This window comes from Python bivittatus, unplaced genomic scaffold, assembly GCF_059951505.1.
Source record: "Python bivittatus isolate LINGU-HERP-01145 unplaced genomic scaffold, Pbiv_v1 ctg000020_np1212, whole genome shotgun sequence".
Taxonomy (NCBI): domain Eukaryota; kingdom Metazoa; phylum Chordata; class Lepidosauria; order Squamata; family Pythonidae; genus Python; species Python bivittatus.
In genome coordinates this window covers 58,466,346-58,489,590 of record NW_028277030.1, presented here as the reverse complement: position 1 = coordinate 58,489,590, position 23,245 = coordinate 58,466,346, and the positions used below count along the sequence as shown (strand labels likewise).

The following is a 23,245-nucleotide window of genomic DNA, read 5'->3' as shown; positions in this document are numbered from 1 at the left end:
AATGCATTAGTCTAATGAGATGTTTGCAGCTGGGGAAGGTCGGCGTGCTAACAGGCAGGGAAAAGATGGCTTGTGGAAGGGTCGGTGTACACGTGCTACAAGTCCTCTACTCTTTGGGCCGACAGACCTGCTGCTTGTAAAGAAGCTGACCCAGCATTAAACGTTAGCAGTAGGTAAGGGGAGGCGAGGCGAGGCGATTATGTGCATTTCCCCCTGTGCTGGCTCTGTGCGGTTGGGTCGTCCTGCTCTGCTCTTGAAAATCAGCTGTGATTCGATCGGCGTGCACGGCTCTCGCCTGTAATATTCCTCGCGCGCTCTGCATCGGCTAGGATTCATGCATGTGTTGTGTGCACGTACGCATATGTGGCACGAGATCCACTATTTTTACGGGCGCTTCGAGCCACAGCTTAAGTTTACCATCTTAAAGCTAATTAATAGTGCCTTCTTTGGAACTGTTCGGTGTCGGAAAAAACCCTTTCGCGGGTTTTTTTTAAACGTGTCCGTGAGACTGACACTCTGTGGGTGTGTGGTGAGTTCCATGTGTTTTTGAGTGCCTTAAAGATTTCTCATATGTCTGTGGAAGTGGACTTTCCCCATTTCTGATCACCAGAGAGGTGTGTGCATCTTGTGACAGCTGTTTAATGCAGAAAATAAATAGTATGTTCTTATAATAGATTTCCTCCTAAGACTGATGTCTTGAAGCTGTTCTCTCTGGTCTATTTATACCTGAACATTTGTGCTGGTTTACAAATTTTGTTGGGAATTTGTGAGAAGCTCTGTGAATTTGTGTTGTTAAGCTCGATGGTTTTCACTCGGAGAACATGAAGCGTATAACTTATAGAGAAATTAATGATTTAGCTAACAAGGTGCCTGCATATGTCTTCTTTTTTGTCTTTTGAAAATGTTTATCGTAATGTACGTTTCACAGCTATTTCATTCTACGTCTAGAAATGAAAACAGCTCTTAGCAGTTTTCTTCTGTGGCCAGTGAAAAGCCTCTGTTGTTTAATAAAGCTGTTTCAGTGTTCGTCACATTATTACTTAAACCAAGGAGATAATGTGCGTAATTGAACAATAAGCATCTTTAGAAGTTGGTTTTCCTCTCCCTCCCACCCCCTTGTCACAATAGTTTGTAAATAAGCACCCATGAATGGATTTTAGGTGACAGTATGGAATTTTTCTCTTTGTGTGTGACATTTGCTGGAAATGCAGATTTTATTTTTGAACAAAATGCTTTCAGATTTGTGATCAAATAGTCTGGAGTAGCAGATGCTTTTAAAGAGGTGGGGGGAATCTATCTGTAGCTTCTCAGGCTGGATTTGGAGAAAAAGCAAGGCTAGCAAAGACATAAACAAGAATCAGTCGTGCAGTGGGTTGGAGTGTGCAGAAGATGGGGCAACCCCGAGAGAAGCTGGACTAAAATCTTTCTACTGTTCCCAGATTTGTAGTCATGGCTATCTCTAATTGGACAAGCCTTTGGAGACAAATGCAATGCTAATATAAAGGGGTAGCTGAGATCTCCAACCAGTGAAATTAGTAGGTGATTTGGATTTAGGTCCAATTAATTCATACTATATTCATTGGTTTTTTCCCATATTATTTTGATATAACCTATCTGTGGATCAAAGACTGACATTTAAAATATCTGCTCTGAGAGATGCATTGTTTAATATATTTTTGTTCTATTTGAGTGTGCATGTATTTTAAAGAATAATTTTCTGGATATGTGTATTTTTCTTAAATATCTTTATTTATTTATTTATTTATTTATTTATTTTGCTGGGGAAGGACTGGTGACAGTAGTTTAATTTCCACATCTGGAGCAAAGTGATGCAAATATGTCCTGGATTAGATCAAAAATTCAAACTGAATCTGCCATCAGAATCAATTCCAAGATAGAGCTTTGTATGAATGTGGCAGCTGGATGTATTTGGTATCTTCAGAGACTTGTTTGAAACATCTGTAAGCAGAACACTTTTTACTACACAGGTGGATGCCATGGAGAACAGAATAAAGACTACAAATGGATATGTGAGTTTGAACAGCCTTCAGCAAGAGTTTATATTGTGAATGAACAAACAATGACCACCCAGCATAAAAGTGAGAATTTCTCTGAGGCACTTCGTAGTTCAATGAATACATTTCCCTGAGATTGTCCCCAGTTAATTTTCACCCTTGTCTTTCTCTGCTTCTTCTGCCTCTGTGTAGACAAAATAGATGATAGAAAGTGAGAGAGCATGATATCCTTTCATGTAAATCCCTTTCTTTTCATCTTAGAAATGGTGCTTACTGAGTATTATGTTTGAAATGGAATAATACAAGAAGTCTTTCCCTCCTCATCATTTGTGCTTGAAAATGTGTGTTTTTCAGTTATAATTTAAACTGCCAGCACCTCAACTTTTGGATACATTAGATTTGAAAGATACTATGATATTTAGCTTCTTAATATCTCTCTTCCTTCAACTTATCTAGGTATTCATGACACCATTTATCATCATCATCACCATCACCATCACCATCACCACCACCATCTTCATCTTTTTCATCAATTAAAGGTAGGATAAAAAAGCCTTCATAGATATAGTTCCTTTTCTTTTTCTTACCATGCCTTCTTTATTTCTTTAGCATACTATTTCATATTTCTTTTAAGTGCTTTACATAATATGACTTACCCTAAAAGGAAATTGTGTGATGAGGATGATGTGCACACACACATACACACACACACAGAGCAATACATTTTTCCCTTTCAGGTATTGATTTCAATATAGATTCAAACGGATTAGTGTAATTTACAGGTCATACTTCTATCAGGCCATGATAACTTAATGGAACTTCTAAGTTTAGACACAGTGTACCAGATGTGGGGAGACAGAAACTAGAGAAGCACTGTCCTATTCACATGGCTTCCTGGGAAGACTTGGTTGGCCTCTGTCAGAGGCAGGATGCTGGATGAAGCAGAAATTCAGTAATTTTTTTTCTAATGTAGGCATGTGCCTTTCTTTTTTTGACTTGTGAAATGAGTTTTGTTTCCCTGTGTTTTGTTAAATCTGTCTGGTAATTAATGCAATTGGATAAGATCGAGAGCATGCTTTTTAAAATATAGTAGTTAACTGTAACAGGTAAGCCCATTCCAGGTCACTCTGAGTATGTTCTCTATTTTGTCCTTTGATGACATCAATTGCTATAGGTTGGCTCCAGTCTCTTTCTGCCACATACATACATAGCTGGGTGAAGGCGTAAGTTAGAAACTTGTGGGACAGCTTTGGTTTATCTGAAATTAGGGTTTAAAAAAAGGACATGCTTTATCTCCTTATTGTATTAGCCTCCACTTCTGCATGGCATATGCAAGAGTCCCTTCACAATAGTCTCTTTTTCTTCACAGGTACTTTCTTTCTTTAGTAGATTTCTATCTCACTTTTTCTCCAAGAATTTCCAGTTAGTTCATGGTTTTCTGTTTCCTGGTTATTTTCATAACTGCCTTAAGAGTTTTATTAGGCTGCCACTGAAACATAGTAACTGCCCCAAGGTAGAGAGATAAGCTTCAAACATAGTTGAGGATCTAACCACAACATTAATTTGGTTCTCTGGAAAATCAGTAACACACACATTTATATATGCACATACACAGCAGAGAAATAAGAGAAGTCATTTAAACTTTCAAAGGGATCATTGCAGAACTTTACCTACCTTGCCCCCCCACCCCATTTTTATTAATTACAGCAAGAATAATTTATAAGGAACTCAGAAGCCAGTGACACTGAAAATTGTCTTAAAGATTCTAGCTTATTAGCAACACATACAGTTCTAACTATGAATATTGGAAATCTACTACATTCTGCAACTAAGTCGAATAATTCAAAATCTTATTTTTCTTCCTTAATGTGAACATGGTATGTAGAAGAACATCTTGGTTAATTATAGATTAACAAACTGAAACATTATCTTTATGACCTGAACATTAAGATACTAAATGCCCTTGGAGTTGCAATGTAATATAAGCATATAACTCCTTCTCTTGCTGTATTCTCTGATTGGCTCAACCTATGTTTGCAAGTTAATTTTTTTTTAATTCAGTGTATTGATATTGAAATGGAGGTTACTTGAAACATGCACAGTAAACAATGTACTGGTTTAGTTCTCCTAGAAATTACACTGTGGAAATCCCTGTATTCTAGAGCAATGTACCAACTGAGAACCAGGAAATGAGCCGAGGAAAAATGCCGTCTGTGCCATGTTCAACAGGACACTTAGTGGCCTATCAAACCATGTTCTTCCTTAGTTTGCTTTCCAGCAAAAAAGTACTTAACAAGGAATTAAGATATTTGCAGTCAATGAGTTCCAACCATCCAACATTGTGCAAACAGATTAACGCTCATTTCCTTTTACACTCATACATTCTGGGGTTGCAGAGAGAAGAGAAGATACATTCGCTTACGAGTATTCATTCCTGAACAGAATGCTATTTATATTTATTTCTTTATAAATGGAAGATATATATTAAACGAAGAATCATTGTTATAGATACAGTTATGAACATGTATAGGTAAATCACATTATAGCTGGTATACATACCATAGGATTTAGGAATATTTTCTCTATGTACTTCATGAAAAGATGATAAAAGCAAAACTAAATATAAATCCATCAACTTATTCTTAACTACTTCCCCAGCTCCCTATCCAGCTGGCATAAAAGAGTGGAACTAGCTACCGTGAATTTATAATAATAATAATATGTGTAGAGATATGCTGCTTAGCGAAATGTAGATTCTAGTTCAACAGATGTTTAAACAGACATTAATGTGCATAAGAAATAATCTAAACATCTCAATAATACAAAGTGAGATGTGTGTGCAATTTTTTGAGAATACGGACCAAATATCACAGCAGTAAGAAAGTCCCACTGGAATGTCTGTGGTGAATGTGCAGTATGTCAATTAAAACATTGCATCTTTCAGTGAATAAAGACTGAAATATCCAATAAATATTTATTAAGTCATTTATTTAATCCAACACTGAAAAGCTGGGGAAGTTGATTATGTAATAGCATAAAAATTAAAAACCCAATAAAATGGAATTAAAATGTATAAACTATGGGCAGAAGGAATCACCGCCACTGTAAGCGATATTGTTACATTAAAATTTGAAGCAAATTGTTGTGTAGTTAAAAAACATAAAACGATCGCAGAAGAGGGTTTTTTTAACTGAGCAAATCAAATCACTTTATTTTGGTCATTGAATCAGTGATTGTGACTGTGTTTCCATAATCATGAATTTTGCACACTGCAGTCTGCTATTTGTGAACTAACTGTAGTTAAAAGTAACTTGCCTGTCTGCTTTTTTCTGGGCCAGTAGATAATAATGCCAGGAATCATAAGCATAGATCAAAAGACTAGTTCATTTATTTTTTTCAAAAGAACTGGCCTTTTAAAGAAATTCCTCTGTAAAAAAGCACCTCCAAGGAGCTTTAAAGAAAATACAGTTCTTAGCACATGCACATCCCTCTTTGAGCTATATGCTAGAACTTTATTTATTTCTTAAATCCTATAGTGTTTTTATATAATCGATAAGAAATTGCCAATTTTCAGCACCATCTCTGGGTATTTCCCTGAGGATAAATGTTATGTGAGAGAAATATAGTCAAGTCCATACCACTGTGCCACAAATGGACTTACACTATTGAAAAATGCTAATGTGGTGAGAAATTTTCTAATCACAGGTATCACCTAGGTAACCAGAGATTGTAAAGAAACTTTAAAAAGATTAGCTATTGCTATGTTAATTATTTCATGAAAGATGATGGACATATCTTTATTACATTCTAAAACAGTCAGGATATGAAGCCAGATTCTCGGCCTCTGTTTTAGAATGCAGGTCGTAATGTCAATACCAGGTGAATAATTCATTTTGTAGTTCTTCCTAGGCTCCAAACACAATTCGTGCATTCAGTTGGAAAGACTGCCTGCTACTGATCCCTAACTCTCCGATGTGGAGTCAGCCTCTTCTGCCATCCAAACGCTGGGACAATCCTTTTTCTCCCAAAGGGGCAAAGGGGGAAGCAGGTGACCAACATGCCCTAGGCAGGTGTGACAATTTCTCACAAAAATCTTCCCTAGCAGAAACATTTCTCTGGGGAGCCTGGCTTCTTTCTCACCACTCCTCTCTATTTGTAGGCACTTTTACCCTAAATATCCTATCCCCACCCTTTGCCATCAGTCACACAGTAGCTCTCTTTTCCCTTTCACATGATTATTAATTGATGAAGTAGAGTGTCCAGATTGGTAATGTCTGCCTAGACTTGCTGTGGTCTGGATAAGCCATCATCTACAGATGCATTTTACTCTACACTTCATCCCACGAATGGTCTCTAGCTTGATTGCATGTACATTGGCTGTCATTGTTAGCTGGCCTTTGGCTGTAATAAAGTGTTTTATTTGACTTGAGGCTCTCCATATCTATTTATTTTTAATTCATTTGCTGGATGTATATCCCACCTTTCCTCCCAGAACTACACAGTACTTCCTCCACTTTTTTTTCCCCATAGGACAATTATCTATGAGATAGGATCTCTGTGCACATTGCTCCAGAGTTCTCAGTCTGTGACCTTAAAGAGAAGGACCTGAAAGGAGGCTTTCCATGTGATTATGGGATCCAGCAAATAGAACTCCTCTCCAGATTTTGTCACTCTAACTAGCAGTGTCAGGAATAAGTTGCTCCATGGACATGGCAGGCAGGCCCATTATTGAGATGATGATGTGAAAACTCCTGGAGGAAAGTATCACTGGTTGGCTGCAATTCTGATCAGGAACATTCCAAACTGTAGCATCCTGTTGTAAATACTGAACTAAAATGCACACATTTATCATTAATATTATTGAAACTCTGCATCAGCCACTGCAGAAGAGGAGTATTTTGCATATGTTCTGATTCCATTTGATGACCTTCATGTATTTTCCTCAATTAGTGACAAATGAGAGGCATGCCTAGTAGTGCTCGGTCATGGCTCAGTAAATATTGGAATTTATTTGCATATTAAGTTAGCTGCAAAGATAAATGTAGCACTTAAAAAAAACTTCACAGTGGGTCTAGTTCACCAGTAATCTGTGTGAAGAGTTACTTTTGAGAGCCCATAGCATTTGCAAAAGATAACTATATAATTTTTTAAAAAAATGGTTAACCACGTACATAAATACTGCTTTTATTAAGTTTCTCATCCAAAGATTTTAAGTGAAATGTCAGCTTTTAGCTGAAGAGAGAACAGTCTCACTCCTGGGTGTGTAAGAAGCCTGAAGTCAGGCATCTTCTCTTTAGTGAGAATCCCATAGATTAAGTTCACAGCTCATGCTGAATCATAGTTTGCTTTAAACTGATTTGTTGAACAAGCTATAATGGCCTGGTTCATATATAGTATTGAGGCATAAAAGTATAGTGGTTCGGTTGACCCATTGCATGAAACTAAAATTAAATTAATTACATTATGGCTTGATATTTGAACCCAATGACTAGATTATTGAATCCAACAACAGGAACAGCTCTGAAGCTCTTGTATTTGAAAATACTTTACATTCTTGATACAGCAGGAAATATGTATATAGGAGTGTGATGGACCCCCCTCCCCAAAATACCCATTTATCCTTTTTCTCAACTGAGTGGTATAAAAGTGTTGTGAGTGAGCAAATGGGGAGCAATGAATTCCAGTGGAATTCAACTGTAGGAATAGATAAGCAAGAGAAGAGAGTGACCAGAGAAGATGTGGGTCTGAAGGACTGTGTGTGCAGCTGTGAGGGGTAAAAAAAATGTTTGGGATAATGGCTAATTGCAAGGGATGTTTCTGGAGAGTTGCTGATTCCCATTGTGAGTAATTAAGTGGTTGCTTCTTGCTAACTAAGTAGAGTTTTTAGAAGGCATATTAAGCAGTCAGGTTCCAAGGAGCAAGCTCCCTGAGTGGGCAAAGAGGAAGAAAAATGAAATTTCCCAATATGGTGGACAGGATTCTGTAAATTGTGATTTATAGTACTTGTGATATTTTGGTTCCCTGCCCTAAAACAATCTGATAAAATTTGCAGCAAATGCCAGAATCTTATGACTAAGTGGTATAAAAGTGTTGTAAATGACTAATAAACTTGTAGCAGTCTTTGATAAAAGAACTCAAAGGATTAGTGCAATGAGTAGCTATACCTGAGTTGATGAAAGAGGATAGCTAGTTATCAGAACAAACAAATAAGGTGCTACAACAGAATCTTGAAGAGGATGGACCTGTCCATAAAGAAGAGAATTCAATAAAGAAGCAAGTCCAGCAGCAAGAATAAACGGAACCAGATAATAAACCAGAAACGGAAAACTTACAAGATACCCAGTGCTCCTGGAAGACAGAAACAGGGCATCACAGAAAAAGTATGGTCTGAGCCTTCAGGAGAAGAAATAAAAGCATAGCAGAAGAAGAGACCGGATGATGGAGCCCTGAAGGCCAGAAGGGATGGAGCTGTACCCTGAGAGGACACTAAGAGAAGATACATGATGGTTGGTGACATGCTGCAATGAGGAAACAGAACAAATGTATGCTGACTGTATTCATCAGTTTGTGAAATATGCTGTCTGCCAGGAGCAAGCACTAGGGATGTGATACATAACTTCCACGACTTATCAAGGTCATGGAAAATTATCCATTCCTCTCATCCGTGTGGGAACAAATTTTTCCATAAAGAATTATATCGCCATGATATTCAAGCAGAAGTTAGGCAGCGATCAAGGATACTTTAATCTGGATTCCTGGACTGAGCGAGGGTTGCATTGGATTGATGCAATGCCTCTTCCCTACTCTAGGGTTGTATGATGCTAAATCTGGGCTACTAATTTAGAAATATTTTCAGTCCTAATTAAATATTCATTCCATAGAACAGCATCCATCACTAGGATTACTGTATCTAGGAGGGATGAAAAGGGAACATTCACACGCATGCCAACAAATGGAATGTAGCTTGAAACATAAATTGGTGGAAATTAAACCAGGGTCCACTAGCAAGGGCCAAATGATTTGCAGTAGATCTGCAAAACCCTCTGTCCCCTAGTTGTCTGAAGCAACAAAGTAGCTCCTCACCCCAACCTAAATTATACTGTTGATATGAGGAAAACTTGAGAAAACCAAGAACAGACTTTTAATTTAGTTATACATTTTAGTTCTGGTAATTGAAATAAGTTCCTGGGCTCAACATTCTTGAATTCTACTGCTTATTTTTTCAAATTTGGGTTGATAGATTTTGGGATTCTGGTAAAGAAGGAGAAAAAAGGAGTTCTTCCAGACATGAAATTTACCCATCCCTGTCTAAGATATGCTATTTTATACTTTAGCTTAGCCTTGTTTTTAGTGAATGCCTGAGGGGTGATGTGGTCCAACCCATCCAGAGGCACCTGGTTGAAGGTGGCTACTTTGATGTGTAGCACATAAAGAAAACCTTGAATTAAATGGCTAAGAAGACAACCAGGTTATATATAATTGTTCTGTAAGGATGAAATTGTTTCCTGGAAAAGGAAAAAGAAAATTAAAAGACATAAAGAGACTAATACTTGCTTCTACCTACTGTATAAATGCTGCAGACTCAAGATGACTACAAACTATACGAAGGGTGTTCTCTGCTGATCTTTGAAATGTACTTATACTGTAAAAATGACAAGATGGAGAACTATGTATACGATTTAATAATATGTTAAAACACAAGTTCTTATCCTGGGGTCCACGGATAGATTTGGATAAATTTCAGGAAGTCCATGAACCTGGATAGGGAAAAAAAAACTTTTTATCTTCATTAAATTCTAACTGAAATGTAGCTTTTCATTCAATAATATAAATTGCCAAGAGAGTAATTTATGGTGTCTAAAGTCCAAAAATGTTTGTTAGATTCAATAAATCTCACTATCTAACATTATTATACCTTATAAAAGAGTATTATTATTGTTACTGATCCTGGCTGTGGAAGATGGTGGCCTACCAAAAGAACTGAAGTGAGATTCAACCACCAAGCCAGTCAGCTTTTCTGCACAGGAACATTCCTTCTCTGAAACTTCAGAGCAGTCATGCAGTGCTTTAATTATATTTACCCAAAATTGCTGCTTGCATTTTATATTTCTTTTATATGCCCCAGATTTTATTTTGGGGTAAAAATGATCCATTATTATCTTGGTCTGCCCTGTCTCGATAGCGATCAGTCTCTTGTTTCCACCTTCTCCGTGCATGCAGTCTGCCTTTTCAAAAACTGTTGATTAGCTGCTTTGTGAGTTCATGGTTTTATCTTAATTAATTAAAAAAATATTTTAAAGAAATATTTAAAAAAGTAATTTATTTAAAAAAAATGTTTAAATACAAGGCTCTGGGAAGAAATTTCCATTGATGGGCTGGGAGGGCAATGCAAAGCAAGGTCCTTCTTCACAGCTGTGGTACCATTTGTTTCAGAGCTTGAACCAGAAAGAGGTGGCAGGAGGACCAAACCCTCAGATCAGCCCCTCTGCTATCATATTGCACACACGTTCTTCCTTACAGCTCTCTTCTGAAAGCCAAAGTTTATCACTTGTGCTGCAGTGACAGTCATGCAAAGCTTTAATCATGTTTGCCCAAAATTGCTGTTTGTATTTTCTGTTTGTTTTATGTGCCCTGGCTTTCATTTTGGGATAAAAATAAAAATAAATGTAGTACATTCTTAAATTCTGTCCTCCAGATAGTTATTCTCTGTCTGAATAAACAGAAGGCGATGGGTACATAACTTTGCAATGTAGTAACAATGGTGTGTTACAATGCAAATTAAATTGGATCTCTTACAAATTTCAGTGAGATCCTACGACCTCTTTTGTGGCCTTTTCTTGTCAAAATGGCTTCATTAATCTGCCAGTTGACAAATGTGCAAATATCTGGAGTGTATTCCCAAGCTTCCGTATGGAAGACCTGCTCACTTCTTTAGAGGGTCGCCTCCTCCCGTTTCCTCTTTATAGTGGCAATTACAATGGTTGTTTCAGGAGAATTCTCATGCTTGAAAGGATTTGTCGTATATTTTTAACAAGAGGCTTTTGTGTTTTACCTTACTTGTTTTTCCCTCTGGCGGAAAGTTTGATTGCATCTGAATTAATCCCATGTCTTTCAAAGCGACAGGAATATATTAATTGTTGCGGATGTTACGTGTCTGAGGTGAAACAAAACCCCAGGACTGCCCCTTTAAAGCAATGTCACTGAATAGATAAGTTTTTGGACTGAAGCAGAAATATGGGAGAGCAATTCTGTCCGTAACACTGCCCTTGGAATTTTCTGTGACCTTGAAAAATGTCCTTGAAATGCTGCATCTTTCCTTCTCCCACCGATTGCTCAGCAGACTTTAGTAGCTCATTTAGTATGGTGTCCACTCAGTCCTGCATTTTCCCACAAATCACTGAGTTGCCTTCAGTCTCCTGTGCATATTTGGAGAAAGTCCCTTTGACTGACAGCTCAGTTCCATGCATTGTGACTCCCAAGTAAGGTGATTTGGATGAATGTTTACTAACCTCTAAGCTGTTCAGCTTATAAAATTAAGATTTTTTAATTGGACCATTTAGAGTGATATTCATAAGATTGCTTCATTAGTAAAGTGAATTGTCCTGCCATTTTCTTGGGAGTTTTTTTGCCCAGTTATTAATAAAATTAGGATTTCTAAATTCTTTTCTTTAACAAATGAGCAAGTATAGACACTCCTGGTAGCTTCTTGAGGAACACAGGCTCTGGTGATTTTTTGTTAGCTCAAGCTGATTTTCTGTTCTTACATAAAGAAATGTTTTTTAAAAAAGGTGGCTGCCTGCTTGAAATCTGAAATGGTTACAACCCTTTTTATCTTTCTTTAGCCATCTATTTCTGTAGCCCTTGTTTATCAGTGCTGGAGTGCACTTAAATGAGAAGAAACTTTGCCCACTGAAGTACTCCAATGTACTTCCAGATGAAAATTTTAGTCTGCAGTTTAGTATGCTACAAATACAGAATTTTACTGAGGAGGTGGCAAGAAGAGTCCAGATGTCATCATCTTCTTGTAACCCTTTAATATTTTCCTACAATTTCTTCCATCCTTCCTCCCCCTAAGAATATGTGAAGAAGGAAAAGATCGATTAACTGGATAGTGCTTTCTGAGTGCTGGTACCAGGAATTGCTTGTCTGGAAGCTTTCTTAATCATTGTCCCCTTCCTTGAGCTTTTCCTCAGATGATGTACTATCTAGGCTCTGCTGAGACCTGGTTCATCCATTTTGTTTAAGGGACTTGGTCTAAAATTTAATTTCAACAATTTCCGTGAAGCAGGGACCGTTTCCACCCTCTGAGAAGATTCCCTAATTAGCCATTCCTTTTCTGTTTTATAGGTGAACAGGTTCCTTAGATGTTCGAAATGAAGTTGCCCTTGTATGGAGCAAGCAGCTGGGCAATGAATTAGTGTTAACAGTTTTAAACAGGTGTTTTAACTTGCCTTTTTTATTAACAGAAATGATACAGATGGTGACATTTGTGCAAAGTCAAGCAATCAGCATATCTATATGAAATTTATTTTCTATGGGTGTCGTACACACGATTCTTACTTAACAAGGTTCTTCAGTTTGGAGACAATATTGCAAAATGAATGTCTCTCTCTGTGTATCTTTCTCTCTCTCTCTATATATATATATTGCCAGCAATGTTTATGTAGTTAAGAGTCTCTTTATGGCCAGAACCATGGAGCTATACGCTGCTACCAAGCACACCAAATTATTGGTTGCTATTAAAAAGCAGCCCCATTCAGCAGTGCTTCAATTAATCTGTGTATGTCAAGCCTTTAGACCTTGCAGTATTTTAAAAAGAAAAGTCCATGAAATCACCAGCTGAGCTCAACTTGAAAGAGACCTGACTGCATATGAAAGAGAATAATCAGAAAAGAGAACTTGTATTTCTTTCTCTAATTTTACTTTTGGTAAATCGACAGCTAAAAGTACATATCACAAATTCCTCCAATGTCCCTTCCTATGTCATTTTTTCTCATCCACATAAAGCATTTAGTAGTTTCCCACCAGGGTGATGGACTGAATTGCTTCAGTCTAAATTCTAGTTATTTTTATGCTTCTTTCATCATCCATCAGCCTGCATATACATAAAATACAGGTTATATACCTGTGGATATATTTGGATAGAATGAATTCTGAAATACAACAATGAAAATAAGGTTTTAAAGCATACTTATTTTTAAAGAAGCTAATCAAGCCCTTTGGCTTACTTTTTTTTTTTTTTCCATTACATGCAAGTAAAACCCCTGCTTTCAAGAGTTTGAAATTCTGTCCTGTTAGTTGCAACAAGTTGTACTTTTTGCCTTCAACTTTTTTTTTTTTTAAAGAGTTGGCTTCCCTCCTGCTGATTTCAACAGCAGCAGATTTGGTGACCTGCTGAGCAAAGTACTTCTGCTTGTTTGGTACGTCAGGCAGTGCACTGTGCCCTCAGGAAGGACAAACCAACTTGTCCTTACAATGAACTAGCAAGCAGGATCATAAACGTCACATCATGCAGCTGTTTCATCAAGTGCTCAGTAGGTAACATCCAAGGGGTCTGTCCTCCCCACATCTGTTTATGGGCAATTCTGCAAGCTACAATTCACTATTTCAGCAGCCATTCTTTTCATTCACCTTACCTCTGCTAATAGTCAAATGCCAGCATTTTACCTTTGCTTTCTAAAAGTTGGCTTTTGTTCTTGAGATGCGAACGTCAACCACTGCTGTGCCGTTAGTAAGATAGAAAGTATCTTGTGCTGAGGGAAAAGTCACCTTGCTTTACATTCTATGGGTAGCTATGTGTCTTACTTACTAAGGAGTCCTCTATTTGAAGGGCAGTCCCGTTCAGATCTGGATAGAAGTGAGAAGAGAGGGACAGCAGAGTGGTGTCTTCAAGCTGCTCTTTCACAATTAACACCTGATATTAGGATGAGGATAAATATGCATCTGTCGGGTCACAATCTTCCCCTCAATGATGTGATATGCCTTCCTATTTATATTATAGCCATTCTTTCTAAATCTGCAACTGTGCCTGTCAATTAGCATGCACGCATTTTGTGAAATAGTTTCCCTTTTTGAGTGATGCATTTTCTTTTTCTTTTGAAAGTTCATGGCCATCTGAATGGTTGAATCACTGTAACATCATGGGCTAATCAACCTTTCTGCAAAGATAGAGTTGTGTTCTGACAATACTGTTATCAAAATAGTGCGTTGAATTCCAGACTAAAAGTGATACAATTCCTCAACTATAAATTATTTTTGTATAAATATTATAACCAGCTAGTTTATGAAAACAAAAAAAAATAGTTAAAAACGATGCCTTCTAAATGAAATAGAGAAAGAAACTGTTCTTACCTTCTGTGTGAGCAACATACAAATTTTGAGAGTACAATATAGAAATGTGGATGTGAGTGTTGTGCAGGCATACATCTTACTTCAGAAGAACTGAAAAGTGGTAAGCATTCCTGTGTTACCTAGAGTTCAGTTTCCTTGGAAAAAAGGTACCAGAAGCTAGAGTGGCAGTACTAATGGGCTCACTTTGTATTCCTTTTAGAGGTATGGACTGGTTAGGTGAACACTGTGTTTTATTCTTCCGGCTTGGGGCCTCTGTGGGGTAATTTAAGCTTGGGATCTAGCAACGAACAACATTTCTGGTTAACCAGGTGGTAGTAATAATGCTGGTAAAGTGGCTTGGTTGATAACTCAGGTAGCTTGAAGATCAGAAACTCAGTTGTAGCCTTGTCTGCTGTGCCATCGAGCTAAGAATCTGGGGGACAAAGAAACATATTGCATAGAATCTGAAAAGTCAAAGAGAGTTGTGATTTCTCCTTCATCTTTTCCCTCTCAAGCAGACCAGCATGCAGTCATGCTTCTTGCTAATAAAGACCAAGCTTATGTTGGCCATTCAAAGAGTGAAAAGAAAGCTGCCCTCTGGGTTACTGTTTTATCAAAGGTTGATTTAAGCGTCTCCAATTCCAGCCATGTTTCTTCAGAGCATTGTGTTTCCAGATTAGATTAAACACTTAATCTTGTTTCAAGGTCAAGCAGGGTTTGATTAAGTTTTCTGGTTTGACTTTATGAGATTAGAAACCACAACTGCACCTTTTTCCTTCCTGATTCAGAAAAGCACTGCTTGTATTTCACTCACTACTAGTGTGGAGTGGTGGTGAAGGAATGCTTTTGATTTCAAGAAAGACAAGGACCGTGATGGGCACTAACTACATTTTAAGATAAGGGCTGTGATTTTCATTTTGTTCTAGAAAAATGTTTTAAATCTTTATTTGTTCTTTGAAAAACTATTTTTTTTAGATAGAAAATAATGTCACTGATTTTGTTTTTAATTCAGGAATATAGTTTAACAATACAATCCTATTCATTTATATCCAGAATTTTGGGAGGGGGGCATATTCAGGAAACTGAGGATAAGGTTACAGCCTAATTTTGAACAGCAAAAGACTGCATTTAATTTCATGTCCCCAAAGAATTCTGGGGTTGAGTTTTCAAGCAGTAGTTCAACACTGTAATATTTAATGGGGATCTGATTTTACCAAGAAAAAAAGAAAATGAAAGAAAAGAAGGGAGCATAGAAACCACTTACTAGGCTTTGAATCTGTCTTGAGAACTTGGCCTTTAATTATTTTGGTAAGTATGATCAAATTTTATTTGTTCCTAATAAAGGCATTGTCTGCTATGAAGTTTCATTGTTCTATATGTGTCCTTTTTGATACTGAAATAAAATTAGTTGAAACCATGGGAATTTACAGTTTAGCAGCAGAATTGGTCAAAGCTATTTTATTGCTGTACTGGGGAGCAACCGGCCTTTTAAATCACAAGCCAGCCTTAGGTGCCCAGAGGGAGTCACCTGACCCCTGATTGCCACTAAAGGAAAAGAAAGGGGCTCTGTCAGCTTTTTGGGCAGGAAGAGTTTGGGGGTTTGGAGAGAGTTGGCTGGAGTCTTGGAGGATTCAGGCAAGGTTGGAAATTGAGTTGTTTGGGTGTAGTTAACTTTGCTTTTTGTGTGTGTGTGTATTTTATCTCTTTTTAACTGTGTGTTGTGTATGTGTGGCACTTTATCTTCCTTTGGCATCTCTAATAAAGTTTATTTTTGTTTAAAACCTGGAGTTGACTGGTCACTTCTAGTACCTACCTCAACTGGGCTGGGCTGCACCCTGCTAAATGGTGTTTTAGTTTCCCTTTTTTGTATTTAGCCAGACCCAGGTGGGGTGGGGATCGCCCCTTCAATCGTCTCCTGGTCACCCAGAGGTCTGGTGGGAAGGGAGAAACTGGCTTATAATGAAAATGTGTGTGTGCGTGGGGGGGGGGGGCGGCAGCAGCAAAGGGACCTACTTTTCCAGCTGCTGTTTATCTCCAGGCCACCTCAGAACTGAAGTACCTCAGAGGGAGGGGCTGGTTCGGCCCTGAGGGCCCCTTTTCCTGTATTACAGTTGCCCAAACAGCTGCCTCGCCTGATAAGAGTTGTGCTAAAGATGATATATAAGCTTCAGATTGCACAGGGCCTGCTTGTCGAGAGCACTTGCAAGATGCATCCTGGGTTATTCTGCCTTGCAGCAGGAAGTCCTCGCTCTGAGTGCTTGAAGGATGAGCCCACTGTACCTCCCTTCCTGGCTCTAGGGATATGTCTAGATGCTGAAGTATCTTTTTAACTATTTATTTGTAAGTACTTTTTGGCTGCACATCATATAGACCATCAAGGCACGTGGCCAGAGAGTAGAGAGCTCCCAACCAATGTGTCTTTGCTTCCACCTCTGAAATGGGTGTACTTCATTACAGTACTCTCACACACTTATTTCAGGCCTAGAATCCAAGTTGCATAGTTGGGAGCAGATTGTACTGAATACAGATACAATAATAAAAAAATGGTTAATCTTCAAGATGTACTTGATTAGGTTATTATTTTTGGGGAAAAATTACTTACTTCTTTACTCTCAGTGATATTTTAATGAAAGCTGTTTGATGCTATTCGTAATGTGACTTGTAGCATGTTTCAGTCATCCTATTTCTGAATTCTAGGAACAATAAACACTTATCTAGATTTTTGTTTCTTTGGAAAAAGGGTCTGTAAAGTTTATTAGTGTCTTCTAATATTTCAATTTACGTAAAAGCATTCAAGCAGAGTTTAAATGCAAAATCCATGTTGTTCCATATCTGCACTGGAGCAGTGACTACATTAAGATGACAATAGAGCAAAGTTCAGCTTTACCTCTTTCTCTTATTCTAACTGAAAGCTGAAAATTGAAACATTCCTTCATCCAAACATAGATTTTAAAAGCCAAATAAATGTCATAAGCAAGATAAAACATTATGGGATATTCCATCTCTTGCTGTTTGTCTGCAGTACTTAACAATCTAACACATACCTTATTAGTTGAAGGATATAAAACAGATACCATTCTGACCATTTGGTTGGAGCTTTACTGAAAAGCAGAGATTTTGGGTAAACCAATAGCATGTCTAATGGCTTTATGCTTTAAGAGAATGCAAGGAGAACATGGAGTCAATAAGACTGCTTATACAGCATTTCAAATACAAGTAGAATTCTAGCAAGGATAGAAAAGAGTCAAAAATCCATCCAGACATTTGTGGTGTGACACACCAAGCACAGACTTTGCAGACTGGCAATTTTTTTTGCTTTGTTTTTCACAAGCCTGGAGGGGATGTTTGAATAAAGTATGAACATTTAATATAAATCCCTCCATCACCCTTCTTGAGAGAGATGAAAAAGCTAAGAAATCTTAAGCTATGTGAAGGACAGAAAGGGTGATGGTTTTAACCAAGACATTTGGGATAAAAATGCAACTAAATTCTGAATCCCAATAAACATTTTTGAAGAATCAGCTTGATGCAATCTATGTTCTCAAAGCTGGATCCTCTGTTCAGCTGGGTGGCAACCTACACTTTGTCTTTAATGGTGCATCAGTGTTGCATAGAATGTGCAAGAAAAGACACGCACATTAAGGGTTCTGAGTATTTGACTAACAACGTTGATTTTTTTTGTCCTGAATATTGACAAAAGCAACTGACAGAAAGTATTATCTATTAAGTTTCATAGCAAATATTACCAACAGTAAAATATATCACTAAATATGATCTACCTACAATTTCATTTCTTTTTGTGGCTGTTTGTTAAGCAAAAGAGAAGCAGTACGCTCATACAGAGCACTATGGTGTTCTGTAGGACTCTTTGGCATCTTCCTCACCTGTTACTAAGGCAAGCATATGTGTCTTAATACAAATTTTATTATGTTTTCCAAAAAAGTTAACATACAGAAAAATCAAGAAAAAAGGAAGGGGGGAAAAAGGAGAAAAGGAAAAAAAAAAAGGCGGGGGGAAGGAATAAGAGGGGGCATAAGAAAGAAAGAGTAGCTTCCGACTTTCCTTGGTTCAGATATAGATAAAAAATATATTTCCCTTTTACTCTAATATCTAAAAAAATTACGTAATAAAAATAGTTTTTAATCTAGTATTCAGAAAAATTCCTAAAAATTAATCTGTTTGGATAATACATATGATTTTTACAACATATTTTTAGAAGTATAACATTAATTAGCAAATCCCAAAATCAAAGTTGCATTTTTTGAGTATCAGGCAAAAAGTCTAAGAGCGGTTTCCAATTAGAGACAAAGTTAGACAGTGCCCTGTCTTTGAGCAAAGCAGTGAGTTTCTCCATCTCAGCCAATTCCATTAATATCCATTCTTCAGCAGTAGGTATTTGTATATCCTTCCATTTTTGCACATATAGGAGTCTCGCCGCAGTTATCATATAAAGAAATAAATTTCCGTGTTGTCTTTCCATTTGTTTATCCATCATATCTAAAAGAAAAAAAATCTGGTTTCAATTGCAAATCTATTTTCAAATCTTTTGAATCAAAGTACATATCATATTCCAATATTTTTTAGCCTTTTCACAAGTCCACCATAAGTGATAGAATTTACCTTCACATTGATTACATTTCCAGCAAACACTTGAGATTCCTTTATACATATTTGACAATTTATCTGGTGTCAAATACCAATGGTACATAATTTTATAAAAATTTTCCTTTAACATATAATTAAGAGTAAACTTTAACCCTTTATTTCACATATTTTCCCACTGATCTAACATTATATTATATCCATTTTTTTGCCCATTTAACCATACAATCTTTAACATATTCATCTTCCAAATTCATCTTTAACAAAAGTTTATACATTTTAGCAGTAAGATGTTCATCATTAGTACACAGAGCAAATTCAAACTCAGTTTTCTCAGTGGTGAATTCATAGCTTTTCTTATCTAGTTTAAATCTTTCCAGCATCTGTGTGTATGTAAACCACTGGCAAGCAAAACTTGCCAATTCTTCTCTCCTCTTCAGGTTAGGTTCTCTTTCAGAAAACGATAAGAGAGTTGCGTATGTCAACCATTAAGGCATCGTATGTGTGATGTATTGGTTAAGGAGCTGAATTAGGAGAAATCTTGGATCAGGTCCACTTCAGCTGTGGAAGCTCACTGGGTGATTGTGAGCCAGTCACTGTCTCTTGACTCACCCTCCCCTATACTGTAGTATCATATGGATAAAGGTTAAGGACGGAATGCCATATGCACAGCTCTGAACCCCTGGAGGAAAGATAGAGGAGAAATCTAAGAAATGCAGAAGAATAATGAATAATGTGGCCTGAGTGAGGGAGAGTTAAAGGAAATGGAAAAGAGCAAGAGATATCCTCTGTTGTTATTTAGCCTATTTCTGGCTCTATAAATTGTTTATGCTCAAGATCATGATTCAGCTAAAGCGACATTCAAAACAAGATTAATTTGATGTAAAAACATATGGTCTGTTCTCTGTCTTGTTTGACATTTCTCCTATGATTCTGTATTTGGGAGGCTTCCATGGCTTGTAGATTGTGCATTTCCTAAAATATATGGATACAGTCTCCAAAAAATGCTCTTGAGTGTACAGGAGCCCAAATATAGCATATGCCAGCAACATCTTAAAGCAACTCAATCTTCTTCCTGGAATGAGGTCCCCCCTGAGATCCAGATGGCTCCCACCTTGATGGAGTTCTGGAAGGACATGAAAACCTGGCTATGGAGGAGGGTGGATGGACCCCCCACTTTCAGATTTGTGTGTTGTCTGAATTGCCATCTTGTAACTATCTCCTAATTGTTTTGTAATTATTTTAGATTTATTAAATTGTATTATTTATTTGTTGTTTTTGTATTGTTTTTTACTTTGTGAGCTGCCCAGAATCAGTGGGAGTCAGGCAGCATAAACAAATTGAATAAAATAAATTCTGCCACGTGATCCCAGGAAAGTTTAAGGTGTTTAGTTTAAGGTGTACATATACCCATGAAGAGATGCTTCTTCTACAAATGCTGTTCATTAGTTTTATTAAATTTATTGTGGCCACCATTCCAAAAGACTTTGTTGAGAAAAGGAAAGTGCAAAGTAGCAAATAGAATACTTCTGCACAAACTCTATTCATTTCTCAGTGTGACTTAATGTTAAGGGTATGAGAACCCTGCAGTAGAACACCAGCATTCTTGTTCTGTTCCTGTGGAGCTGATCAGATGCCTCTGGGGAGCCCACAGGCAGGACATGCGAGCAGTAGCACTCTCCATTGGCAGAAGACACCTCTGTGATCAAAGGAACAATGCCATGAAGACTTGATAGCCTTTGGTTCCATGGATCTGTACAGTGTTCCTTATGAGTTTTCCCCAGACTAGGCATATTGTTTTAGTTTGGGCATTTTTCTCTTAACTCCTATCCCTTTGCAGTGAACTTTCCAGCTTTATGACCAGTTGTGTAACTCTGACCATTATCTTTTCAGCTTAATCAAAACAAGCATTACAAAGCAATATAATACAACCACAAAATCAGGAAACACATTTTAGATGTAGAAGTAGAGAAAGTGAATGCCTCAGAGCGTATGCACACATACGCATGCACACACTGGTGGAAGGCTATTTAAAAAATGGCATTGTGTCCTGGTCCACCCAAAAACCTCCCAGGAAGCCACCAAGGATTAGTTACATAGAGAATGGGAGGCAGGCAGAGCAGGTCTAGGCTCTAGCAGTATCAGGACCCTGGAGAGTTCACTGCAGGAGCTTTATGACCTGGGTTGACACTTGGCAATAAAACTGGCTCCAGCACCTGTTGTGGCCTGGAAAGGCTAGATGATTCCTTAGGTCCTCCCTTACTTGCTGCTGAGTCTGAAGTGTTCTTAGCTCTTTCTGAAGCCTCAAGCTGCATGTCTGGAAAACTTCAGGGACTCTGGAGGAATAATTCACTACACCTTCAAGCTGGAAAGGCACAAAAAACTGCTGAAGACTTCATCTGAATTGGGGTGACCTGGGCTTGGTTGTATTCTCAATTCTCTTCAGAGCCTTGCTTAGATCCTTTACCCAAAGCTGTGACTCATTGTAAATATAGGCAAATAATTCAGTGTATCATCACTGAAAACATGTAGAGAGCTCCACATACAGGAGCCACTATAGCTATACATGACAGGAGATCTTGGCACAATCTGAGGAACCTTGTCAGTGCATATAGTCATTATGGCTTTGCTTTTCTATCATCTCTTGGTAAGTTTCAAAGGGGAGGATGTAATGCACTTTATAGTGAGTCCATGGTATTTCCTCCCTCCCTCCCTCCCTCCCTCCCTCCCTCCCTCCCTCCCTCTTTCTTTCTTTCTTTCTTTCTTTCTTTCTTTCTTTCTTTCTTTCTTTCTTTCTTTCTTTCTCTCTCTCTCTCTCTCTCTCTCTCTCTCTCTCTCTCACACACACACACACACACACACACACACACACAAGAATGCTTGTGTGGCAGAAATTCTTTAAGCCTCTCATTGCAATCTGGATCCAGATAGGATGTTGATTGGCTATTTGTGAAAGTAAAAAACAAACAAACTGTGATCAGCATCATTTATAGTAAGACCCCAATTCAGCACAGGGCTGATATTAGTACATGCTCAAAAAAAAAATAAAAAATTAGGGATCATACTGAAAAATTTGGCTTCCCATAGATCACAGAGCTCTGGTAGGTTAGGCTGAAAATATTGCCTTTATTTGTAATAAATAAGAAGCACTGCAGATCTGATGAATCCAATCACAATCTAGAAAATGAGCATCAATATCTCTGATTCTGACTCAAAACATCAGGAAGCCATGAATTCTGTGTTGCTTATTCCCAAAATGATAAATAGTCACTGGCTTCTATCTGTACTGACAAAAAAAATCTCTTCTATGGCTTGGAGTTTTGAATAAGACGGGACATAGGTTTATTTGTACAGTGAATATTTGATGATCTATCACAGAAAAGTCCACTGCTGCTTTCAGGTTAGTATTCACTCATTATACATGCAGTGAGTTTCAATGCTATGCAGATATAAACAAATGTTATAAGTGTTTGGAGTATTTGGGGATCATCAGTGCACTTGCATGACACTTTAAACTATTCCAGCTAGGTGACATGATGTGCAAACCCAGCATGACCACCATCACTCCTGGATAGATTTAACTAGTGTGTTAAAACCATACAGGAGCTTTTGACTGTGATTAAGAAGCCACATAGGACAGGACTAAGGAGCTGGTAGACAAGTTCACATTAATCAACCAGAATGGTTTAATGGAACATGCACATTTTGCTGTAGGGATGTGTTATCTGGAATTTTGCAAAGGAAGCATTTAAAATGCTTCAAAACCAATTTGATATTGAAATCTGCATTTTCCTTCCAAATACATTAGGGCAATACTGAACTGTAGTTTCACTTTACATGATAAGCTTTTGCTTTTTCAGTATCCATTCTGCAGAATTCAAGTGGTGTTTTTAAAGTTCAAGATGCCACAGAATTTTCTGTACAATAGCAGACTAATAATAGCAAAGGCACAAACACAATTAGGAGATTAATTCCAAACATATACATTATTTCTGATGATTATTTCTCACAAAGCAGCCCAAGAAGAATCTATTCAGAACATTTGAACTCAGTGGTATTTATTTCCAGGTAAATGTGTTGGACGGTTGCAGCCTCTGCCTTTAAACCACTGGGCTGTTGTTAGTTCAAAAAAAGACAGTAAGCATGATAAAGGAAAGGCAGCTAAATTTCAAGGGGATATTTATGATTTGCAGATTTGTGTTCTGGGCATAGATAATAAAAGCTGTTTGGGCTTCTAAAAAATACAGCACCATTTATTTTGTTAGCTTGTTCAAACAGTGTTCTCACAGAGCAACTTG

The 23,245-nt window shown here is 37.6% G+C and overlaps 1 protein-coding gene across 1 annotated transcript in view; it reads left to right on the top strand.

The window, feature by feature from the left end:
- The first annotated feature begins 641 nt into the window (after positions 1-641).
- The window catches only part of SCML4 (Scm polycomb group protein like 4), a 77,801-nt gene continuing 55,197 nt past the window's right edge, over positions 642-23,245 (top strand). The window contains exons 1-4 of the mRNA XM_007423354.2: positions 642-657; positions 1,989-2,099; positions 2,472-2,516; positions 19,272-19,286. Coding sequence (XP_007423416.2) covers positions 642-657; positions 1,989-2,099; positions 2,472-2,516; positions 19,272-19,286 — 187 coding nt within the window. The remainder of the gene's footprint in view (positions 658-1,988; positions 2,100-2,471; positions 2,517-19,271; positions 19,287-23,245) is intronic.